This window comes from Kryptolebias marmoratus, linkage group LG17, assembly GCF_001649575.2.
Source record: "Kryptolebias marmoratus isolate JLee-2015 linkage group LG17, ASM164957v2, whole genome shotgun sequence".
Lineage (NCBI taxonomy): Eukaryota > Metazoa > Chordata > Actinopteri > Cyprinodontiformes > Rivulidae > Kryptolebias > Kryptolebias marmoratus.
Window position 1 is genome coordinate 16,244,405 of NC_051446.1, and position 16,611 is coordinate 16,261,015.

The 16,611-nt window shown below is 41.6% G+C and overlaps 1 protein-coding gene across 1 annotated transcript; it reads left to right on the forward strand.

Annotated features, from left to right (window-relative positions):
• Positions 1–298: 298 nt before the first annotated feature.
• Positions 299–15,665, forward strand: LOC108246568 (G protein-activated inward rectifier potassium channel 1-like). Its single transcript, XM_017434192.3, has 3 exons — positions 299–1,598; positions 12,304–12,520; positions 12,904–15,665. Exons 1-3 carry the CDS (start codon positions 930–932, stop codon positions 13,581–13,583), a joined length of 1,566 nt encoding a protein of 521 aa, XP_017289681.1. The 5' UTR covers positions 299–929; the 3' UTR covers positions 13,584–15,665.
• Positions 15,666–16,611: the final 946 nt, after the last annotated feature.

Consider the following 16,611-nt stretch of genomic DNA (forward strand, 5'->3'; position numbering starts at 1 on the left):
AAAAAAACCCCACACAATCCAGACTGATTTCCCTCCCTTGACATTGTGCCAATACCTGCCCTGACAGAGGTATATGACGCAACATGGATTCAACTGTGGCAAAAAAAAAAAAATCTAAAACATAAAACTGATCACGCCTGTGAGTCGACAACAAAAAAATCCTGATTCCACACTCCCAATCATGGGGCAACAAATACAAACTCCTTATCTCAATTTTCTGAGCTAATTATTCCAATGAACTTGACTTGCTTTTTTTTCTTTTTTTTTTGTCTTCCCCATTTATCTGAGACAATAACTTCACAGAATTGCCTCAGGTTTACTTCCACCGCAGTAACACCAGGGGGGAGTAAACAGCCGTCAGTAGGCAGGCGCAGGCAGCTGCTGACACCGAGCTGGAATCACCCTGTTATAGCGCAGGGCTTTGCTGGAGGGCTAATTGAGAAGGGAGGGAAAAAAATGTAATAAAAGATAAAATGAGGTGCTTAGAGCTGGCTCTCTTTGTTTGGAGGTTTGCTCTCTCTTGATAATTTCTTAGCTGATTGGATGAAAGGAAGAAAAAGCTCCTCCTGCAGTCCTAAATCTCAGCTCCATCTCTGGGGGAAAGTGCGCACTTGGCGGTACTGAAGTGGATCTCTGGGGCTTTGAGTCGATGTCCTTCATTCAGGGAGGGGGTGGAGGGGGGAGGCTGGACAACAAAGTTGCCCCTCTCTGCGTAAAAGGAGCGTGAACCATTGCGCAGAATCTCTGCTCCTCTAATCTCCAGGAGAGGGGCGCATCTCTCCATATCTCCATCTCTCTCAGGATGCGGGCGGGCGCGCTCAGCTTGGCCATGGGCGAGTTGAAAGTTGCGCAAAGAGCCTGATCCCCCCCCGCGCGAGCACAGGGCGCGTTCGTCTCCGGGAAGGTCTCACTGGGCACCACTGGGCACCATGTCGGCCGTCCGGAGGAAATTCGGCGAGGACTACCAGGTGGTGAGCACCAGCCGGTCCGCGACTTTCTCCGCGCCGGCGAAGAGGAAGCGGCAGCGCTTCGTGGAGAAGAACGGCCGCTGCAACGTGCAGCACGGCAACCTGGGCGGCGAGACCAGCAGGTACCTGTCGGACCTCTTCACCACGCTGGTGGACCTGAAGTGGCGCTGGAACCTGCTCATCTTCATCCTCACCTACACGGTGGCGTGGCTCGTCATGGCTTTCATGTGGTGGGTGATCGCGTACATCCGCGGCGACCTGAGCCACGGCGGCCACGAGCAGTCCACCACGCCGTGCGTGGCCAACGTGTACAACTTCCCCTCCGCCTTCCTGTTCTTCATCGAGACCGAGGCGACCATCGGCTACGGCCACCGCTACATCACGGAGAAGTGCCCCGAGGGCATCATCCTCTTCCTCTTCCAGTCGCTGCTGGGCTCCATCGTGGACGCCTTCCTCATCGGCTGCATGTTCATCAAGATGTCGCAGCCCAAGAAGCGCGCGGAGACGCTCATGTTCAGCCAGGACGCGGTGGTCTCGCAGCGGGACGGAAAGTTGTGCCTCATGTTCCGAGTGGGGAACCTGCGGAACAGCCACATGGTGTCCGCGCAGATCAGGTGCAAACTCATCAAGGTAAGGCAGGAAGAGGCAAATTTGCGCATGAAAGCTGTTTTTTTTTTTTTTTTTCTTTTCACCTGCCGCAACCTGGGCTCGAACCCGCAGCCTCAGGATTACAAGAGCGCGGCACCAATGAAAGCAGACTGTGGGTCAGTTAATGTGATCTCAAAGCGCTCATCGTGTGCTCAGAGAGCCTCAATCATGCAGTCATTTTCTACTCATCTCAAGCACCGGCTGCTCTGCCCTGAGGGTCCTTGTCTTCCATCGTTAGGTCTGTTTTTAACGCGCCGATCTGCCCTCCGAGGAGCCATTTTAAAGGCGAAATAATTTATTTCTGAGCCGCTTGACTTCAGTCTTCAGTGTCAGAAGGGCAGATTTGTCAAACTGAAACTGAAAGTTTTAATAAACTCTCATTGGATGTGCATCTCAGCTCAATCACCTTAGGATAAAAATACAAAAATATAATTCATTAACTTGTTCACATATGGAGCCAAAATTGGGCGTGGTAGTAGCTAAGACTGATCCCTAACGTATACTCTGAGCGCCAGCTGATCACGCAAAAAACTAATGTTTAAAACTTTAGCGGGACCTTTTGGAATCAGTTGTCTGTTTTTAGCAAAACATCTCATGAACCATTAGGTGGATTTCGATTAAACTGTAAGAAAGTAATCTTTGGATGTTCATCTACAACTGATTAACTTTTGAGCTCAACTCAATTCAAGATGTCCGCCACAGCTAACTCACCTTAGAAAACACAAAAATGGGTATACCTAATCCAATTTTAAAGATACTGACTTAAAATTTGCTGTGCTAGGAGCTGAGCATTTTCTCCAACACATACTTTGAGGGCAACTCATTGCACAACACCAATTTTTAAAAATATTGGCTATAACTGTTGGAGTTAACCCTGTTTGTCTGTTAGCAAAATATCTTACAAACCACTTGATGGATTCTAATGAAACTATCAGAAAGTAATCGCTGGATGTACCTCTACAACTGATTAACTTTTGAAGTAAACCCAATGCAAGATGGCCACCACAGCTAATCATCCTTATCCAACACAGAAATGGCTATACCTCAGTAAATCTTACAGATATTGAGCTCAAATTTGGTGTGGTAGTAGCTGAGAGTCATTCACAACACATAGTCTGAGCGCAAGCAGATGGTGTAAGAACACTCGAGATATTGCAATATCTAAATTGCCCAAAACATTAGTTTCAGGGTTTGACCAAAACAACTCCATCATTTCTCAGCATAAGATGATATTAGTCCAAAACTCTGGCCTGAAAGGTGGCGGGCGATATGCACTCCTTCAAGAAAGGCTTTTAATTCATTGAGTATTTTTTTAAACTGATAAAATGTGTTATTAAGAAATATTTAATGGAAAAAAACTCTTATAGAGAGAAAGGCATAAGAGATAATGCTAATAATGTTTCTTTTTCAAGTTTAATGTTTTTCTTTTGAATTCATAAGCTATGTTTGTTATATATCTTATATAAAATGTCATTGGGTAATGGTAACTCCTAGGTCTTTATGAATAATTTGACATATTACAAATAAAAACCAACTCCATTTGTGTATATTTCAGTAAATACTGACTGAGATCGTCCCTCAGTCAGGACCGAGTTTTTAATTTTGTCCCCTCCGTGTAACTGAGTTTCACAGCCTTGTTTTAGGTCAACCTCCGCCTCAAGTATCTGGACACAAATGGGCCGAAAAGAGACTTAAAATTATGCCTATTGATCAAGAGATCGATGAAACCCATTTCTGTGCTTTCTGGGTGGGCCGCGTTGATTGCGACTCTCGAAGGCCACTTGTTCCCGAGCATAAAATAAACGCTCCAGATCGGTAGCGCTGAGAGATGACAGCGAGCACGCTTTTTTTTTTTTTTCCTTTCTGCAAATGGTGTCAGCGCTGACAAAAGCCAGACGATGAAAGCGAAGCTGAGGCGGCAGCAGCGACAGAAGAGAGGAGGAACGCGTGTGTCAAACAACTTCACAACTAAAATAGAGTAGAACATCAGTGCCAAGCTGTTTTTTTTATTATTATTTTCCACCGAGGATATGGGTTTCTCAGTTCCTCAGAAATCTCAGCTCTGAGAAGCCAAGGCCCAGGTGCACCAGCACATCACTCTGCGTGGACTTCTGCCTCTTCCTCTCCGACTCGGTGTCTTGGGGGGCAGCATTACTTTTTTGCGGCAGGGGGAGGTCGACAAGCCTTTTGCCGCCTCTGATCATCTCGAGTGACGAGCCACTCTTTCCACCTCCAGGGAGCGTTTTCAGCACACTTCTAAGGTTTAAACTTTACGCCTCAGAGCTTATCATCGGCCCGCAGCCGAAGGCGAAGGCAGAGGAATGATATTTTTGCCTGTGTCTGTGTGTGTTCATTTGTCTATGCCATTAGAAATGTACCTCGTTCAACCAGAATTTAATGAAACCTTCAGAATATAATCCTTGGGTTGACATCTACAACTGATTACCTTTTGGAGTCGAACTGATTCAAGATGGCCGCCACAGCAAAGTGATTTTAGCAAACACATGAATGGCTGTAACTCAGTCCCAGTCAGTTTTACAGTTAATGAGCTAAAGTTTGGTGTGGTAGTAGCTGAGTCTGATTCCCAACTTAGGCTCGGAGCACTAACAGATCGTGTGAGATCTGTGTTTAAAACTTACCCAACACCTATTGGAATCAATTCTGTCTGCCTGTTAGCAAAATATCTCATGAACCACTGGGTGGATTTTAGTAAAACATTCAGAAATTAATCAATGGGTTGACGTCTACAACTGATTACCTTCTGGTGTCAGTCCAATTCAAGATGGCCGCCACAGCCAACTGATCTCAGAAAACACAAAAATGTCTATAACTCTGACAGTTTTACAGATATTAAGATAAAATTTGTTATGGTAGTAGCTGATCATTCCCCCCAGCTAAGACTTTGAGCACATTATATTGTGCAACATCTTTGCTTAAAACCTTAGCGTTAATTGCTGGAGTCAACTGTGTTTGTCTGTTAGCAAAATATCTCATGAACCATTGGACAGATTTTTAATGAGAATCCCAGAAAGTAATAACTGGTTGCACGTCTACAACTGATCAACTTTTGGAATCAAGCCAATTCAAGATGAGTGTCACAGCCGACTGACCTTTGCGAGCACAAAACTAACTATACATCAGTGAATTTCACAGACACTGAGTTAAAATTTGGTGTGGTAGTAGCTGAGAGTTAATCACAACACATACTCAGAGTGCTAACAAATCCTGCAAGGTCCCGTGAGATTGCACTTAATATTATTTTCAAGACCAAAATAACTATAATGAGTGCAATCTAAAACTTTGGCATGAAGAGTGGCGGGTGATACGCATTTCTTTAAGGAATGCTGAGCTCTTATATGTGATATGATTTAAAGCAGTCATTTGTGTTTAATTTCTACAAAAGGAACAAAACTGCATCTATCAGAGAATTGAAATTCGACACATTAAAAGCTATATTTAATTAACCTATTATTCTTTTTTAAGTTCCTTTTTTTTTTTTTTTTTTTTTTACAAAACAGCTTATATTTCATTTAGGTATTACTTCTTTTTTAATTAAGAGCCCGGTAATGCAAAGAAAAATATGGGGTCTTGATTGCAATTAATGAACTAACCGTCGCAGAGAGTTTAATCGTGAAATAAATTGTCCTATCATCGACTTTTTCCTCTGTCCACAGAGGACACGCATTAGATTCAGACACTTTGACGCTCAGTTATAGTTCTCTGTAATTCAGTCTGTGCTATTTGAAAGGACAGAGTGGTGCAGAAAGGAAAATTTCATCCTTTTTTTTGGCTTAAACTCGGAGTTTGTTATGTAAGAAGATTGTTGGGATGGTTTCAGGACTTGTTCTCTCTTTTTTTGTTTTTTTGTGCTACAAGTCGGAGGGAAATGACTGCTGCAGCTTTGTTGTAGATTAGCTTCAGAACAGAGATCCTTTGAGTGCTCAGTCCTGCCTCCACCTCTTCAGGTTTAATGGACCTGAATGATAAATCACTGTATCAACCTTTGTTGTTCTAAGTGCTGTACCCCTCGTTTGTTCTTCTGATTTTAATCATAATCGTTCCTGGCCTTTGCTGAGAGATTTGGACATTTATGATAAATCTGATTAGGGACTCAGGCCAGTCATTAAAATGACTTCAACAATCAATAAATGAAAGTCCTGGTGTTCCTTGAAGGAGAAAATTTAAATACAAGATGGCTGCCACAGCCACGTTTCTTGAGTTGTATAAATGCTTGGATTATGTGTTGGGATGACTCTCAGCTACTACCACATAAACATTACCTCATTATCTGTATTTTGGATAGATTAAAGACATTTTTTTGTTAGCAGAGGTTGATTAGCTGCGGTAGCCATCTTGAATTGGAGCCACACCAAAATTCAATGTGTTGTGGACGTACACCCAGTGGTTACTTTCTGAAAGTTTCATTAAAATCAGTCCAGTGGTTCAGGAGATATTTTGCTAACAGACACAGTTGACTCTAATAGTTAATGGCAGCGTTTGAGAAACAGATCTTGCTCGGTCCACACCACATTTCAGCTCAGTATCTCAGCTTTGCCTCTCAGTGCCGCACAAGCCCGCGATCAGCCGACGCTGGGCCCAAGGTCACCGTCAGTCGGCCCGCTTGCCGAGCCGACTTGGAGAAATGAGGCGTGCCGCAGTAAATCCTAATGAACACCGTGTAAATGCTCTGTGACACGGCGGGGGCGAACAGTTACCGGGATCGTCAGGCCCAGGCACGGGCTGTAAATTCTTACGGGTCCTGGATACTTTGGATTTTTGGCACAAGGTAAAAGCAAGTGCTCAAAGCAATTGGAAGGAGGAGGAAATTAGACCTGGACAACTTCATTCTGTCTGGAGTGAAAGGAAAACTGATAGGAAGTCTCATTAGTTTAGCCATCCTCTCTGGCTCCAGCCCCTCAACAACACCTGAACACAGAGAGTGTAAAGAAAATGGGGGAATGAATATGTGTTGACAGTTTGTTTCTAATTTATCACCTAACTTCTATTACAACAGACCTTCTACTGGATGGTTACATACAGTATGTAGTATGAGTGTCACAAATGGTGGCTGTAGTTGGACCCAATAGTTAAGAATCTTTATTAACTCTGAAGGTTTCAGTTATTAGGAGCCTGACTGCTGCAGGGATACGTGCAGTTCTCAGTCTTTTGGTCCTACATCTTGACAACAGATACCTGCGTCCGAACTGGACCCCATGGAGTGGGGGATCAGGATCTAACAGGATCACTCTGGCCTTTTTTACTAACCTCTCCTTGTGTTGGTCACTGAGGTTCTTTAGGGCTGCACCAGGAATTTTGCTGCACATCCGGACAATCGCCAAGAGTTGTATAAAGATCCAAACCAACACATGAAGTAAAAAGTTTAAAGATACTCGATGAAACACGAATAAAACATTCTCGTTAAGGTAGAATCCACATTAAAACCACAGAGCTTCCGATAAACGTACGTCTTCTGCTGAGGCTTAATACAAAGTCAGTCCAGTTCCCAGGTATTTATACTGGTGCACCATTTTAACATCTTCACCATTTATAGTCACTAGAACAACTACTGAAGTGTTTTTCCTAAAATCAAGAGTCCTCTGTCTTTGAGACAAAAATAAAGAGTGAAGTCCTTGACCACTGGCCCGGGATCAAAGACAGGATGACTGAGTCATCAGCAAACTTTAAAATGTGACGCCGTGAATACTGGCTGCGACAATCATTAGAACACCATTACTATTACCAGCACCAGCGAGATTACAGTGAAGCAAAGTGAATACAGGAATCGAAAGACAGCAAAAGTTACTGCCAGTAAGAGTCACTCTGAGACTGAGAAAACCCAGGAAGTAAATATACCAGGAGAAGAGTCGACAAGTGTGCTGATTACTAAGGGAAGACAGGTGGTATGGGTGGAACTGAAAACAGGGACTGGTTTGGACATCGGTGCAGCAGCAAAATCCAAGAATTTGACTAAATGACCGAAAGACCAAATTTATGTTTTAAAAGAAATTTAAATCAAGTAACAAATCAGAAAAGAAACACAAACTGTGACGATATGACTTGGTCTTAGAACGGAAAAGACATTCTTAACAGTAGCTTATGAGATAACACCTTTCCTTAAGCGATGTACCATTTATTCTCAGCTTTTTAACGTTTTACCTAATCATGTTGTGTACATCCATATGGCATTGTGGAAGAATTGAAATTCATCACTTTTTAATACAAATCTGTTGTTGCTCGAGGAGTGAAGTAAAAAGTGGGAAATAAAATGGTGGGAAATTCCAAAGCGGCACATTGTATTTATGAACTAAAGCTGCTGTCAAAACTGCTGCAATATTAAAACAAAAAGAAAGAAGGAATGTTCCATTCATCCAGTCATTCATCCATTCGTTCATGCTGAATGTCCGCTGGGTTGCTCACTGTAATGGAGCTCAGAAGGGACATTTACCAGATAGCTCATATTACAACTTTCCAATAATATTAAAAAAAAAAAAAACTTTCGTCCCTTTAGAAAAGTTAAAAATACATATTTTAAGGCAAATGTTCAAAATCTGATACGAATGTAGCCTGGATCCAAAAAGTAGAAAGCATTCCGCTCTTTGGCTGTGAATTGGATTTATTAGGTGCACTGACAAAAAAAAAGAATGTAATTAAATTCTAATTTAGTGCCTGCACATAAAAAAATGTCATTATCAGCAGAAACTGTATTCTTTGGCCAGTGCTGCACATTTTTCCACAATGCATGGGAATTTCAACAGATAAGAGTCCTTGAATTGTCATTAATATTAATGCAGCGTCCATTAATAAAACAATGGAATGCAGAGGTGCAGTGACCTCTGCAGCACAAACCAAATTTAATATATATACTGTATATATGTGTGTGTGTATAAAAAATTTCAGCTGATTCTAAGCAAGAAAAGAAAAAGCAGCAAACTGCAGCAACGTGGCAAATCAGACTAAACTAAACTAAAAGGGAAGAGAGTGACAGCTGGGTGGTGCTCATCAGTGTCTCAGTAGGCTGGTCCACAGCAGGAGGGAGGCGATAAGGGCTACCAGCAGACAGACGTGGCGGCATCAATTGCAACATCTGCCACTGACAAACTCTGAAGGACAAGAAGAAAGGCAGGATAAGGGGAAGAAGAAAGGACAGGACCGACCGATTGGATTGGCTTTAATTTTCCCGTGGAAACATTAAGAATGGCAGCCAAAATGGGACTTCTGAGCGGGACAAACGGGTTTCCCTGACAAACACAAAGATAAATGCGCAAGAACGGGGCCGTCTTAAAACCTCCACTGATGTCGTTTGGATTTACTTGCATCAATCTCTCTCACACACACACACACACACACACACACACACACACACACACACACACACACACACACACATAGAGTCACAGTTGCAGGCAGGAGAGGAAGTGAGTCAATGGGGAATAGGCCCTGCTTTCACTCAACCTGGCTCTCAGGTGGCTCGGTAAATTAAGCACTCCGTCCATATCAGGACCTCTTTCAAACGCCATTAATTTCCCCCTGTGGCACCGACTGTTCAGCAGCAGGAAGAGAACACACGAGGCTTTCACCTTGGTAGGCCATTCAGAGCCAAACACGTTTACCTGTCCTTGGTGGAGCTTTAATGCTGCCGCAGCACTGTGCTGTGCTAAAGGGAACCCGAGAAGAAAAGCTTTCAAACAAAGAAATGAATAATACTTGACAGAATACTCTGGCACATTTATTTAAATATGTCAGTTCAAAATGTGAGTTTCAAAATTCTGACATGTCAACATATAAATGAATGAACACTAAACTAAGATGTATTTTTCTAACCACGATCCTTTAGTTGTTTGTGAGGGCAAACAACGTCTTGCATGCTCTCAAGAGAAGTAGTGGCACCCACAACCTCTCCTCTTTATTTTAAAAACTTAAACAAATCAGCTGTGTCCACTGTCATATAGCGGCTCGTCTCAGGTGAATGACATCACCATGCAGCGACACGTGGCCTTTCATCAAAATATAGCGAACAAGTCGTCTCCTTAATAACCATCTGGATATGTAGTAGTGATCCAGTTTCTAAGCATTCAATTTTAAAACTAAAGCTTTGTGTGTCATGGATCAAACGCTGCTTGATCTCTGTGTCAAAAGATCAAGTAGCATTATTAACAAACGGGATCATTTAGCTCTGTTTTTTTTTTGTAAACGACAGGGGAACAAGCTCCTTCTCTTAGGTTAGAATCTCAGTGTTTGGAGTTTGCATGTACACCCTGTGCTCGTGTGGGTTTTCTTTGCCAAACAGAGACCAAAAATATCAAAAGTAAGCTGCAACATTTTAAATACACAAGGAACTACTGATTAGTGTGAGTGGCTTTTTATTGCAGCTCCAACTTTGGAACCATTTACTCTTTTGGGGATCACAGCCAGGCTCGCTCTCTGAGTTTTTCCTGATCTAACCTCAGCAGACATATAACATAGGCTCCCTGTCTGTGCATTACGGAAACACTGATGCAGCATGATGGGTGACACGTTACCCCCCCATGAAGGCGAGCCAGGGAACTGTGGGCACAGACGTCTTCCTGTGAAATGTCACACCCTTCTGTCCTCAACATCACTGTGAATACAAATGACAGCCTGTTTGCCATCTGTGGACCAAGTGGCTTCTCGCTGAGCAAGCCAGGAAGGTTGACTGAAGTTAACGTTAGGCAACAGAATGAAGGAACTGAATTCAAACACGACACATTATACCTTAATGCGTCCCGTTAGTGGGGTCAGTTTGGCACTTATTGACTTTTTATTCATAATTCTTTTAGATTTCTTTTGGCCTTCTGGGTAAAACAGTGTATTTTGAACTCATCGCAGCTGACAGCGATCACAAACCTTCTTGTCCCAGACGTCTTCAGTCCAGTGCTCTCAGTTAACGGCTAAACAACTTCTCTACTTAACGAATCTTCCTTGCAACGCAGTAATCTTGTCACTGAAATGTAATTATGAGTTTCAGTGCAGCTCAATGTCCAGGTAATCTGGAGATGTGCCTTCAGATAAATGTAATGCTTATGTTGTATATTTTATGTGGTTACGGGAAATTTGGGAGATTGTTTATTACGTCTTTAGTTTCATCTTTAACCTGCATGTCCACCAGTCAGAGAAAAGAGTTTGGTAATGCCGTATTTTCTTGATGCATTGTTTAGAGTATCATATACTGTATGCTGGAATATCAAAATGCATCAGTGTCAGCAGTGTTAGAAAATTGGAGAAATGAAGCCACTCTTTGCCATCTTAGGGGCCGTACACCCAAGACTATACAAAAGGTTGTTGTTTTAGCCTTGCGCCCAAACAAAGATAGTATTTTTGGACGCCCAAAACCGTATTTTTTCAAAACAAGTTTCAGAGAAAAAACAAACAAACTTGAAATGCCACCGTTGTGTTTTTGTGAAGACAGCCAAATTGCAACTTTTTGAAAACACTGGTGTCATAATCCCACCTGTAATCTCATTTATGACCCCAGGTTGTCCTCTTCTTCTTCTTGTGCTAACATTTCACTCCCATTAGCAACCTTTGTGTGCATGCTCCATGCCTTGTTTCCTGTTTTTGGTGTATTTTCGTTCCAGCATTCAGCACCACATACAGGCCTGGCATAGATGCTACAGTGCTTTGGCTTGTTTTTGGTGCTCCTGTGTGGACGAAGGCATTTCTAAAAAAATGGTGCCATCCTTATGAGGCTGTCATAAGAAACAACAAACTAAAAGATTGTTTTGAAAAAAAAACTGTGATTTTATGAGGACAAGGCCTTAGACACCCATGAGGCTGGCAAATATTTCAAATCTTTTGATGTGAGGTCCTTGCGCCTGCTTAGATTTCTCATTAGCTCATCGGCACGGTCAGAATTAAACTCTGTTTCTCCAAACTGAAGCCGTTCAAAGAGCTAACAGATAAGATAAGTAACTGTTCATACCCTTTCCTTTCAATAAACCATTAGTATCTTTACGTGGCACCACTCTGCAGCATAAATGCAAAGAGCTAAGGAAATGTATCTCTCCTCTCTATTACCATTCCCATCTTCTATAGGCAGGGATGCTCGGAGCAGTCCTTAACAGCTATAATGCCTTTAGGTTTACAGGCATTCCTTCATTTGCGATTGGACAATGAAAAAACTCCCTCCACACATCATCTGTTCCATATTACAGAAGGAAATTACATTTTTATAGCAATTCCATTCAAACCTTTTACACTTCTTTTCTTACATGCCAATCAACGCATAAAAAAACATGCAGCAGGCAGGAGCTTTGGATGAAAAACATCCCCCAAAGTGGTCTTATCTTCCTGACATACTCTGTCTGTCTGTCTGACAAAATGGCCTTGCAGACTGAATACCTGTCACCCATGGTGTTAGAAAACAAAGAAAGCAGAAGCAGTGCTTTGAATTTTACAGAAGCTCGTTCACCGTCTTATCCATCTTGTCGACCATGTAAAAGTTTGACAGTTTATAGGAACTATTCTTATTTGCTTTCTTAGCAAGAGGAAGGCGAGTTGATTGTTGTCATTAGAGAGACTGTACAATCAATTTAAAGTTAGATGGGACTGGAAATGTCTCAGAGTGTTTGGAAAATTGGACGTAACCTCAAAACAGACCTATTCAAAGTTCAGCCAAATTCAGATTAATGCAAAGATAAAGTTTAAAAAGTAGTCTTTGTGTTTGCAGTCCCGACAGACCCCAGAGGGAGAGTTCCTGCCCCTGGACCAGTGCGAGCTGGACGTTGGTTTTGGCACGGGGGCGGACCAGCTTTTCTTGGTGTCACCTCTCACCATCTGCCACAAGATCAACACCGACAGCCCGTTCTTTGATCTGTCGCAGCGCTCACTCATGAACGAGCAGTTTGAGATCGTCGTCATTCTAGAGGGCATCGTGGAAACCACAGGTGAGAGCAACCCCCCCCTTCTCCAACCTCTCCCTTTCCACTCTAACTTTGGAGAAACGCTCTTGTTCTTGATGATTTGTTGCACCAACTTTTAGCTTGTGGCGTACCGCCTTTTACACTGATATAAAATATTAAACGTAATGTTTAATTTCATGCGTTTAATTATTCAACCGCACAAGCTTTTATCCATCATGGCTGCATTTTTTATTTGGTTTTGCATGTCTCTTTCCAACCTTTCTCCCTGGAGCTATTCACCACTCATTCATTTCCATTTGTCTTTCTGTTCGTCTTTATTTTATTTAGTTTGCGCCTTTTGTTTATCTTTGTTTAATCTTTTTCTTGTTCCAAACCCCATTTTACTTTGTGGCTTCTCTCCCTTTTAGGCATGACGTGCCAGGCGAGGACATCTTACACCGAGGATGAAGTATTGTGGGGCCATCGCTTCCTCCCCGTCATGTCACTAGAAGAGGGCTTCTTCAGAGTCGATTACTCCCAATTCCACAACACCTTTGAGGTCCCCACGCCTCCGTACAGTGTCAAAGAGCAGGAGGAGAAGAACTCACTGACGTCACCCAACCCTCTGCCTGTTGCATCATCTCTCCCCTCTCCTCTGCTGGGGAACAGTGGCTGCGGAGGCCGCCGGGAAAGGCTTCTGTCTGCAGACCACGCAGACCACGTGCACGTGGAGGAACAAGCCTTTAGGCTGCCGAATAAACTTCAGCGAATGAGCTCCACTAAGGAGGAGCACCTGTGGAGGGCGCTAAAGACCGGGTCAGCCTTGCCTGGGGGTAAAGCCTCCAGCACAGGAGACCTGTCTCTTAGTATCCAGAGGTTTAGGTCCAGCTCCATCCCAGCCGTCAGACAAGGACACCTGGAGGAGCAGGTCCAGTTGTTGTCCTTGGATGGAGATGCTGAGGATGTTGATCTGGAGAAACACAGACTGCCAGCAGTCTTCAGCACCATCTCCGCTCCAACTCCAGCGCCAGTCCAGGTTCCTTTGGTCGGGAGTCGACCCGAAGACAACCTGCCCCCCAAACTGCGTAAAATGAACGCTGATCGCTGACCTCCACCTGTGAGATTAAAAGCTCAAACAGGCTTGATGGGCATTGAATATAACTACAGACTACTGTAATATACACTTTTATATATATTTTCAGCAATTTTTATTTAATATGCTACATTTAAATAAAATTTCTCTACTTAGTTGTGGCTTGCCGCAAATAGGACACGAATAAGCCATCCATCCGCTCATACTGTGAGTCAGTTTTGATAGATCACCATCTGTGCCCCCCCACTGACTTCTTAACACGTTCCTCCCTGTGCTTGTTTTTTAAAAAATTCAACACATCAATCTTATCTTCACAGACTGTACTTTTTCTGTTTATTTTATTTTATCTTTTTGAGAAAAAAAAAGCACCAAACAGGCAATGAGCAGAATTGACCGTTTGCTAAATCTTCCTTCCCAACAACATGGCTGCCTGTTTGGCTGTGCATGCTCCCAAACCACCCTTATATTTGTCCTAATGTTGAAATGGAGTATTTGGTATTGAGGGAGGTGTTTTTCCAGGAATAGAGAGAGAGAAAAAGGAAAGTTCAGCTAGTTCAGCTAATATGCTAATATCTGCAAAGTTAATTTGATGTTGAGGTGGTTATAGTTTTTAAACATTTTTTAATTCAGCTGTTATTGTTTTTTAAGCTACTAGTTTTACTCTATTTTTGTAGGTAACTACAAATTTTCATTTAGTACTGCTTTGAACAATACTGTTCTTAAAAGAAAAGGAAACAATCTAATAAATAAGCAGAGAAACAGCCAACTTCTGTGCTAATATAATCTAGCTAACATGTTCTTACGACGCGTCATTTTTGATACATTATTCTCAAAGCTTAACCTTATAGGCTTTTTTTAAAATTTGTTCCAGATGTTTAAATGTGCAAATTTCAATTTAATGTCTTTTTCTTCACGAATTTTGACATTTAGGAGGACTGCTGGGTAAAGCACTGCAATGATGTCGTTTTTGAATTTTGCGACCAAAAAAAAAAAACCCAACAAAAAAACAACTTTTTCATTAAAACTTTTTCATAAAAACCCCTTTTTTTGTTTAGCCAGATACAAAAAATAAGCAACTGATTCATCAATCAGGGATGTAAAACAGCATCACAGTTTTGGTTTTGCGGTTTAGTACATTTTTACATCAGTAATCAAGTAGCAGGAGCAAGCTTTAGCATGTGATTTATGATTTACAAGTGTTTTTGTTTTGTTATTTTCCACCGAATACAAAATCAGTAGATAAATAAAATAATTTATCACTTACACTGAATGCCTATATACTTGCTCATTTAAATTGTTTACCACTGTACAATTTTACCATTTTTTTTTTTTTTTACCTCTTGGTACATTACCGTGTTTTGCATGGGAGATTAAATGCATTCTGACACAAAGACTGTGATTAAATTTAAAACTGTGCACCAATAAATAAAGAAATAAATAAGAAGCAGTTTATTTAAACATACTAAGTGGGAGCTCAGATTTAAAACAAAATGACCTGAAAGTTGTGAAGAGCCTGCACCTGTGTGACCATGATGGTATTAGACAAAAAAGCAACAGAACTTGATGCTCTGTGAAAAGATTATGAGCAATTAATATCTTACCTGTTACAGATAGCTCTTTGATCAGCCTCTGACCAGATTGGCAATCTAATGGCGATCCCGAGCAGATCCAGGACTAAAGTGGATGCTGTTGTCCTAAAACAGCTCTAATCTCAAAGCTTTAATAGTGGCTCCTGTGAACATTATTTTATTAAATTCAATTTAGAATTACAGTTTATTAGGCTGAAATATAATATTCATGCTTCGTCAGAGACAAGCCATTAGCTCATCAATTTGGTCAGAATTAAACTTTATTTCTCCAATCTGAGGTCATTCAATTTTTTTTATTTTTTTTTGTGTGACAATGAGCTCAGTAAGTGTGATTGCATTTAGTCCAGCTGAATAAAACTCCAAAGTTCTTTTGAACAAAACTTTCTTTTTGCCATGAACTTATTAGCTCAAATATAAAACCAGGTTTGCAGGGACGGTGAAAAGAATATGTGTAATATTGCCAATACAAAGATAAAATAAAACTTCTTATTGCAACTGCTTTAATAAATCCTTGAAAACATAACTGGGCTTTTTTTTCCCCCATTCTACTAGAAAAGAAGGCTTCACATTGTGCTGTATGTGGGGTTACAGCTGTGTATTTGCTGCTCGGGTTCATCATTCAAAGCTATTTCTGCCTGCAGAACGCTTCAACAACTCATATTTCACCTTGGGTGGATAAATCAACAGTCATCAAATATTAAAACCTTGCACACAGTGGGGTTCTTTTTTATATTTTGAAGGAAACTTTAGGAGCACATGGGTTATGAGACAAAGAAACTTAATGCTCAAAGTCCTCTGAAGGAAAACAATCCCCGTCTGGAAGGTTAACTAACTTCACTCCCTTCTTCTTAAAAATCAAAGCCCTTGACCTTCCACTCCGGCTTCGCATTCGACTAATTATTTTGTCTCCAAGCCAACTTAAGTCACGGTGTTTACTGGGTCGCTCTGCATCTCCCTCTGCCTTGATTATAGTTATCAAGATGAGAGGCAATTTTCCAGAGATTACACATCCGAGCACGTCCAGGGCTAATTAGTCATACTGCAGAGAATAGCAGAAAGAGAAATTTGATTACACAACTCGTTGATGGTACAAAATGACCTCCGCCCAGCTTAAGAGAAAATTGACTTATGTAAATGATGGGGGGGAGAATAAATCACAAACCACTTCTCACACAGACATAACAGCATATACTAATAGAATTAGGCGTAAAGAAAATTTTTAATACTCATCTAAAAAGTACTTCCATCATTGACTCCAGCTTAGTTTATCTATAAGAACTAAACAGAATGAAGATATCGAGCTTTACTTTGTGCACCATCATTTTTCCTTGCAGTGATTTTTTTTTTGTTGTTTCCCAGCTGCAGCCACAGAGCACCGATTTACAAATGATCACTTCCACCATCAGATAATATGCTAATAGATTGTTTGTCGAGGAGGAAATGTACGAGCAGCT